The sequence below is a fragment of the Lotus japonicus genome, chromosome 6 (assembly GCF_012489685.1).
Source record: "Lotus japonicus ecotype B-129 chromosome 6, LjGifu_v1.2".
Lineage (NCBI taxonomy): Eukaryota > Viridiplantae > Streptophyta > Magnoliopsida > Fabales > Fabaceae > Lotus > Lotus japonicus.
Genome location: NC_080046.1, coordinates 24,745,155 through 24,754,070, shown reverse-complemented (window position 1 = coordinate 24,754,070; position 8,916 = coordinate 24,745,155). Strand labels below are relative to the sequence as shown.

General features: G+C 40.9%; 1 protein-coding gene across 1 annotated transcript; it reads right to left on the bottom strand.

Moving 5' to 3' along the window:
• Positions 1 to 3,976: 3,976 nt before the first annotated feature.
• LOC130724226 (uncharacterized) lies at positions 3,977 to 5,635 on the bottom strand. The gene has a single exon (XM_057575414.1). It carries the CDS (start codon positions 5,612 to 5,614, stop codon positions 4,166 to 4,168), a length of 1,449 nt encoding a protein of 482 aa, XP_057431397.1. The 5' UTR covers positions 5,615 to 5,635; the 3' UTR covers positions 3,977 to 4,165.
• Positions 5,636 to 8,916: the final 3,281 nt, after the last annotated feature.

The window sequence follows — 8,916 nt, the reverse complement described above, 5'->3', positions numbered from 1 at the left end:
AAGATAGGTTCTGGCTACAGAATTCCAGAACTCAAAACAGATTTCTTGGAATTAAGGCAAACGATCCAAAGTCGGTGTAAATCGATTTTACCCGAAAAACTACTTTTTGCAATTGATGTCGGTTGAGAAAACTTCGTTCTGAAGAAAGATTAGAAACATCGAGAGAAATAGGTGATGCGTGTGGAATCTTCGTTTAAAGCTCTGAATAGAAAAAGTCTTCATCGTCGGTTGATTTTAGGGTTCTTGAACTATCAGTGATTTAGTTTCGGCAAAATTTCGAGTGTTGGAATTTGACCTTCGTACATTCCAGGGTTTCGTATCGAAACGCTTGTCATGGGAGAATTAAGAGAAGTTCTAATATTTCTCTGAAGATTTTTTTTGGAATTAGTTTCCATCGTGTCTTTAAGTGTAAATTAATCGTTTACTATCGCTCTCGTCCTAGGTATAAGCGAATACTACTTGCGCTATAACTTATATCGACTTTAATACTTTCCTTATCCTTTTCCTGAACTTTCTCCTTCATAAATTAATTTCATTCGATAAACTTGTTCAGGTTTTCCTTCACATTACATCAAACTAATCGTGAATAGGAATTTTATTCGATTTATTCTAAGCTTAAAAACTTGGGTCTCACATATCACAGCACATAACTTGTTGAGAGTGTCTCGTCCCAAGAGGGTGTTATAATTTGCACGACATGCTAATACCAAATACTTGACTTGGAATTTTTTGACAAATTCCCCCTCTCCAAAAGCAGTTGGGATTTCCACATAGCCTCGCACATTGACACGATCGCCGGTGAATCCAACCAAAGTCCCTGAATATGGTTTTAGATCTGATTCTTTTAGGCCCAAGCGATCGAATGGATCACCATAAATAATGTCAGCTGAGGATCCCTGCTCCAAAAACACTTTCTTTGTCTTGTAATTGTTGACTCTGATTGTTACCACTATCGGATCATTGTTATGTGGGATTACATGAGCAAAATCCTGAGGGGAGAATGTGATCAGTGAGTGATTCAACTAGCATGCTCCTTCATATTCCTCGTGCACTAGTGTACCGCCGCTACATATCTCTTTCTGGCTTTAATGGAGATCTCACCGCCACCAAATCCGCCTGCGAGAGATGAACATTCACCCACAGGATCTCCTAATTCTTCCACCACTTCCTTGCCTTTTCCTTTGTCTCCCTGAGTCACCTTGGCGGGCCCTTGTGCTAAAGCATCCTTAACAAAATTTGTCAAATGTCCTGCCTTAATCAATCAATCGATCTCCCGCCGCAAGGTCCAACAGTTATTAGTGGTGTGTCCTAAAGCTTTGTGAAATTCACACCACCTGTTAGTATCGACATTAGATGGTGGTCGCCTAGGCGATGGTAGATATTGCACAACATTCGTCTGACACACATCCCTCAGTATTGTGCTCAAAGGCGCATTTAGTTTGGTGAGTGGGGCTGCATTTGGTGAGGCAGCTGGTTGAGTCACCGGAGTTGGGGAAGCTCCTTGGAAATTCATGTGCCAAGTGTTGCTTTGGAATCCCGGGTTTGAATTCTGATATGGGCCGGGTCTTGGTTGGCGGGGAGTGAATGCTGGCCTTGCGTCTTTTCCCGCCTTGGGCTTTTCTGGTGGAACAGTGCCTGGCTGGGCACCTTTTCTCCAATCTTCTCTCTCCTTCTTGTTTTGATCATCTTGCTCTATCAAGATAAATTCTTGAACTCTGGCTCGGAGGTCCATCATATCACGCGTCGGGCGCCTTGTCAAATCACGATTCAAAGTTGAACAACCATCTTGCTGAATCGCGCCATGTATATTTTAAGTTTCTCACCCGGTTCTTGATGTATATTGATTAGATCAAATATGGTTGCTTTTGTGGTCTTGTTGGCTGAGAATTGAGTTAAGAACTTAGTAGATAAATCAGTGAAATTTTCAATTGAGAAATGTGGCTGCTTAATAAACCATTGCATCGTCATGCCCTTAAATGTTGATGGCAACAATCTACATTTCACCTCATCTGTCGCCCCGCCGATAACCATTTTGGTGTTGAAGTACCTCAAATGCTCCATGGGATCAAAGTCGCCTGCATAGGCGTCCAATGTCATTGTTTGCAAATGTTCGGGTATTTCAACCGTTGTGACGGCGGGTACGAAAGGTTGGAATTCAACTACATCCTCAGCCTCCAGACGTTGTCCACGCTTGAAATCTCTCATTTGGTTCAAATACTCCACCTAAGCTTCCAAATGTTCATTCTGACGTTGAACATTTTGCAAAGTATCCAACATATGCTTTAAAGCTACTGGGGTGATGCCTGTTATCACCTCTTGTTCTTTCACAGGGTTGCTAGCCTTTAAGTCATTCAGATTTATGTGTACGGGCGTCGTTGGCCGCCGCCGGACACCTGGTTTTGACTTAGCCAGCAGATCTGAAGGTTTTCCCGGAGTTGGTTCTGTCGCCGGTGACGGTTGTGACCGCGCCACCGAGTGAACACCCTCCGAGGAAGCCTCCTGCTCTGGTTCAGAATGTATGACATGGTTATCATCTCGATCGCCGCCGCGTCGGCCGTGACGACCCCAACCTCTACAGCAGAAGTCACGACGAGCTACACCACACGAATGAGTCTCCATCAACCATAACCCTCACCTAACCCTCACCTTCTACGTCACGTGTAGATCTAGGTCAGAGCCACAGACGACGCCAATGTTCTGTACAAGGGTTATCTTAAGTAAGAAAGGTACAATGAGGAAACCCTAGCAGAGCACAAATGTAGAAATGATGTAATAAAAAGGAAATATTCTCATTAATAGTCGTAAAGTTGTCAGATACAAAGCAAGGACCTCCCTTTTATAGGGGGTGTGGTCCTCATCTAGATTATTCCTACATTTGGGCCTTACAACCAAGGCCCAAATTCCTATGCAAATAAGACAAATCCAACATAATCTTCGAGCTAGCGAGTGGGGCCACCTGTATTGGTGATGGACCTTCATGCCGCTTATCGTTGCTCATATCTTCCTGATTGCTTCCTCGCCCTACCATATTAGTGTACTAGGCGGTCATGGATTCCCCTCCCAGGCCACTTTATTTTTTAAAAAGTAAATAGAAGCCAAAATTGCTAACCCCACCATGAATAAGATTGATTTCCGTTGAGGATACTTGTGTTGCAAAAAAAAAATTAGGGTGGTCTAGAGTTGGTGGGTCGTTAGAGTTAGGTCAATCGATCGGGTTGCTAACTATGTGTGGAGATATCTTCAAGTTGACAATAATTGTTGACCAGCTGTCGGTTGAGAAGGATATCCATAATATTCATTCCCCTTTACTTCATTAGTAGGTGTCATGCATGTTTCACTGTCTTCTCTAATGTAATTACGCAGATCATTCTCATTTGAGCATAATTACTCGACCCACTTTCCGATCAATGTAATCAAGAAATTCACCCTGTCACCATAAACGTAATTTAAGGAGACTTTGATTATATAAGAGCTCCTTCACACCGAATAATAAGACATGTTCATTTTACCTAAGAATCATTTCTAGGGCATTGTTGTGTGACTTAGCTACCTTTCTCTTAGAGTTTTATAGTGAAAAGTTGAATACTAGTACATAATGCTTGCAGCACTTGATGAGCCTCATGGTTAAGTTCCCCCACAAAGACATTTCTACATTAAACTTCAGTTGTGTAGCAAAATGTTATAAAATGAATAGTGACTTAGTGTAAGTATATCTTTGTGACCTCCTAAAGAATATACAAACAAAATAACATGTAAATATGTGCAAGTATATTTGTCTACCCATTCCTACTGAGTTCTTGACTAGCCTATACCAATGATTAATATATTCAAAATGGGGTGATGACAGTGACACTAAAAGTGTAGCAAATCGGTTTCTGTAATTCCATTTGTACCTGTGACAGAAATCGTCCACAGAAAATAGTCAAAATACTATAAATGAAGTAAAAGAATGGTTTGCAAACAAAATCTTCCTTTCATTCAACTCTTCATTTGCATGGATGACAATTAACAAAAAAAGAATCTGATAAAGGAATCAATGAATCAATCTAGTTGTATAAATTCCTATGCTATGCTGTGGAGAAGTGCAATAAAAATAATATCTAACCTATACCAAAATTGTAAGAATAGCAGAAAAAAGAACTACAGGGAAGTTTCTTCTGGACTGTCACCACCATTGATGTACAAGAACTCCAATATTTCTGAGTGAAGTGAACAAATCCAGGCATTCAGAATAGGTCTTCTGATACTTAGGACTTCTCTGACCAGGGCAGCATCTCTGCCACCTATTGTAATGGCATTCAAGGAACAGTTCATCAATCAAACAGATAGCCCCAGTTTGAATCAATCTTGGAATCAAATGGAACTCAGTCCCTTCCACATCCATCTTCATAACCACAAAATCCCTACTTGTTACAGCACTCTTCAACCACTCAGCAAAATCAAAACCCTGAATCTTATCCTTGTCACCCATATGGCTAGAAGAGGTTTGCACAGGGTTGATCCTCCCCATCCCTCTACCTTTCATCATCACTTTCTCACTTGGGTCTCTGGTAATCTCAAAGAACAAGGTCTCATTCCTCACCCAAGCTGCATAGGGCAACAAACTGACCCCTTTCCTTGTCTTATACTGTTCATGAAATGTCTTATCAGCTTCAATTGCATAAACCTCAAAGGTTCTGTTCTGTTTTGGGTACTGTTTCCTGAACCAGCTTCCTATGCTGGAACCATAGCTCCTAGCTCCAACATCAACATACACATACCTATTCTTAAAGCTTATGTCAACCAATGAAGTTAGGTACTTCACATTCTTCAAATTCCTCTTCAGTGTAATCCAAGGTTTCAATGGTTCTTCCACTATCAATGCCTCTGCATTTTTTACTATTTCACGTTTATAACCTGGAACAGAGCATTTACTGATGGAATTGGATGAATCTAGGGTTTGAAATTCATGCATTTTCTTCTTCATCAAAATCTCAAGAACCGGAGGAGATGAATCAACACCGTTGATGTCTCGGGTCCTGATCAATTCACAGCAATTGAACAATTCAAGGAAAGAATTGAAACTGTAAGCGTCTCTCGCCGCCGTGTGAACCGCTAGGATCCCACCCGGCCGAAGAGTCCGGCCGATCTCGGCGGCGAACTCCGCCGGCATCCGTGACCTTTCCAGGCCGCCGCTGCCTGAGAATTCAAAGTCGAATGCATCGTCAGGAAACGGATGCCGGTGAGCCTCTCCTTGGACAATCAGCGGCGGCGACGGTTTCTTGAAGATCCCGACGGAATCGACGACGCCGAGCTGTTCCAGCGCGAGGACGTCGTCGCCGGTGGGTGTGTCGACACAGAGAATTCTTGAATTGGGGGAAAGGGAACCCTCGGCGATCAGGTCCTGGAAAACGGCGGCGTAGTACTCGACGGAGCGGCGCCAATAGAGGTCGCCGGAGACGTGAGCGGGGATGTTGGGTTTGTCGGAGAAGAAACAGAAATCGGATGAGACGCAAGATCCGCCCTGGACGGCGGTGATGATGGCGAATCTCACGGCGAAGATGATGACGGCGAAGGAGAAAAGACGAACCACAATGTTTCTCCAGAAGCCGTGTTTTGCAGCGGGTGGCTCCATGAATCGGCGCGAGGAAACCAGTGGAAAGAAAGAAACAGAGGATGGCAAAATTTGAAAATTAGGTCTTGTTTGAAGGGTAAAATAAGAAATTCGCACATAGAAAGTTTTTTCTTTTGTTTTTTTCTTTTGTTGGTTTATAAGAATAAAGACAAATTCTTTTTTGAAAAAGAGGATTATGTCTTTTTTATAATTCGAAGGGCCTAAGCCCAAAAGGAGGAATTTTTTTCTTTTATTAGAAAGTTTCGATGCGTATTATTTTATGAGATGAAATTTAATTAATATATATAAGTTTATAATTAATTAAAAAATTATGTTTAATGATTTAGTTTTAATTTAATCATAATGTCGAAAGATGGCTTTTTTTTTTAGAAAATGCTTATATTATTTATTATTAGAAAGGTGCTAATTTGTTTTCCGATGTAACAAAAAAGAAAGGTGTAAATCTACAAAGAGACTTTCGAGAACACATGGAGGTGGATCATCTTTCTCGTTAACATAGGAGGTCAATGCCCGACGAGCACCTTCTAGATCTCGTGGTGTTGATCACCATTGATGAATCAGACTCAAACATAACATTGTTCATCTCCAAGTCTCTTGTTCAAAAGAGGCTCTGCATGTCGTAGTTTCTGCTAATGTGGGGTCTTGTCTTGATTCCACCAAATGAGTAGATGCAACCAACATGCGATATTCACTAGAAGGGACAACGAAACGAAACCCAGTGGAACTTCAAATTGACCAACCTGCATCGACATTTATCTTGATTTGATGTATAGGTGGAGGCTTCCACGAACTTGTGCAAGCTGCATTACGAGAAGGGTCTTGTTGTTCCTTTGTCCATTGTATCGAGTAGGAAAGGTTGTATTCATTGTGCTTGTTGGATGAGCAAAGTTATAATTGAAGAAATTATCATTCGGTGTCTTCTAAATTGCCCACAACCCCTTGGAAAATGCCTACCTAAGGTCCCATATGTTCTCGCAACATGATTTCATCCATGAAGCCAAACTCACTTGAATCATGTTTGTTTCGAGCCCCAATTGGTGGGACAACAACACTGCCATTGTCCAAGGACAACGCAGTATTAGGTGAGTTTGAATTTCATGTACGAACTGACCATAACCATATAGAACACACTCCAGGTTATACTACACACTCCTTTTGGACAGGTTGTCCCTGAAAGAAAAAAGGTTATTTGCCACCTGATATACAAAATGTTTAACCTTGTTCGGGACAATAGATTTCCAAACATTCTTCCACAAGAAAATCAGTGAAGATGATCTGCTTGTAGCAACTGATTCATTCATTTGTTGAAAATGATAATAAGCTAACCTAATAGAGTAGTTTTCATCCCTTCTCCACCTTCAATCTATCCCTTGTACTCCTACAACTCGGTGTAATTCAAAACTTCGTTCTCCTAAGAGTTTTTGTTTCTCAACTTCCACAAGTCTTTGCTTTAAATTTTTGTTATCCAACAAGTATTCAAAAGCCTTTTGAGCATTTTCACAATCCTAAGGCTTGTTTAGGCCGCAAATCTAAGATTTCATTTGAACCAATATTTCGAAGTTAACCACGAGTGAAATCATTGACTATTAGTTTATCCATTACTAAAGAATCTACCAAACTTATAATGAACTTGCTAAATGAGTTTTCTGCATGACGATCTTGACATTTTTTTACAGTGGGCTGATGTAATGAAAAGCAAGTCACATGATGGAAGTGAGGCAAAGAATGATGAGTCACGCATAGTGGAGGGTATCAATAACAAACTTGCTGAAAAGGGGGAAAGGGGCCGCGGGAAGAGAGAGAAAAGGCCCAGCTGGAAGCTAATTGAAGGAGGGGAATAAATAGGGAAATAGTGCAGTGTATTAGGCATGAATGTTATGATGTATGGTTCTTCTTTTCTCTCTAATTTCTCCTTCTATTTCTGAATCTTCTTCTCTGTTTCTGAATCTTCTTCTCTGCATTTTTGTACTTGAGCTCTGATTCTTCACTGGAAATCAAGAGCTAGTTATCCAATACAACTGTTTCCTTTCAATTGAATTTTCTGTTCTGCACTTTCATCATAATCATTTCATTGGTGCTTTCATCTCATCATGGCAGACAATACTAGAATGAGGGAGATTTTTGCAGAATTGAAAAAAAAATGATGAGGCTATCACACAGGTCAGTGACGAATTCCAGGGGAAGATTGAGCGGTTTGAGAGTGCGAACAACGCTCATATGGAACGCATGGAAGCGATACAGATGTCCAATGACTCACAAATCTCCCAGCTCAATTCAGGGATGGCTCAGATCCTGCAACGATTGCAAGCCATGCCGGTGTCTACCCGTAGTGCAGTGAACTCACACAAGGAGCAAACGAGATCTTAATTTCAAGTGAGATCGGTCAAACTGGATTTTCCTCGCTTTGACGGAAAAAATGTAATGGACTGGATCTTTAAGGCAGAACAATTTTTCGATTATTATGGTACATCTGATGCTAATAGGTTGATCATAGCTTCTGTGCATTTAGATCTTGATGTTGTGCCTTGGTTTCAAATGATGCAAAAGACGAATCCATTGTTATCTTGGCCAGCTCTTATTAGAGCTATGGAACTTGATTTTGGACCATCAGCTTATGATGGTCCTAGAGCTACATTGTTTAAATTAGCTCAATCTGCTTCTGTAAATGGATGGATTAAGCCTTGAAGCTATTCTTGATTGTTTCATTAATGGATTACAAGAGGAAATTAAAAGGGATGTGAAGGCATTGGAACCAAGAACTCTGAGTAGAGCAGTAGCTTTAGCCAAATTATTTGAAGAAAAATATGTTCCCAACACTAAACCCAAACAGTTCCTGAACACCACCAGAAATTTCAGCCAAAACACTTCATTCACCTCTAGAAACTCTCATTCAACCCAAAAACCAGAAACAATGACCAAAACCAACCTCCCACCCTTGCTACCAACACCTACAACCAAACCATTTAACCAAAGACCTCAAAACATCAAAAAAAATTCACCAGCTGAAATACAACTCAGAAGAGAGAAAAAATTATGTTACTTTTGTGATGAGAAATTTTCACCATCCCACATATGTCCTAATAGACAAGTCATGCTGCTGCAATTGGAGGATGAGGAGGAAATACAGTCAGTGGATGTGGTGGAAGAAGAGGAAATTGAATCTGACAACCACCACTTGTCCCTCAATGCCTTGAAAAGTTCTAATGGAGTTGGTACCATAAGATTTACAGGACAAGTGGGAAGTATCAGTGTTAAGATTCTAGTGGATGGAGGCAGTTCTGATAACTTTATACAACCTAGAG

Excerpts from the sequence above, each read along its gene's own strand:
- LOC130724226 (XM_057575414.1), bottom strand. The coding sequence starts at position 5,614 with ATGGAGCCACCCGCTGCAAAACACGGCTTCTGGAGAAACATTGTGGTT.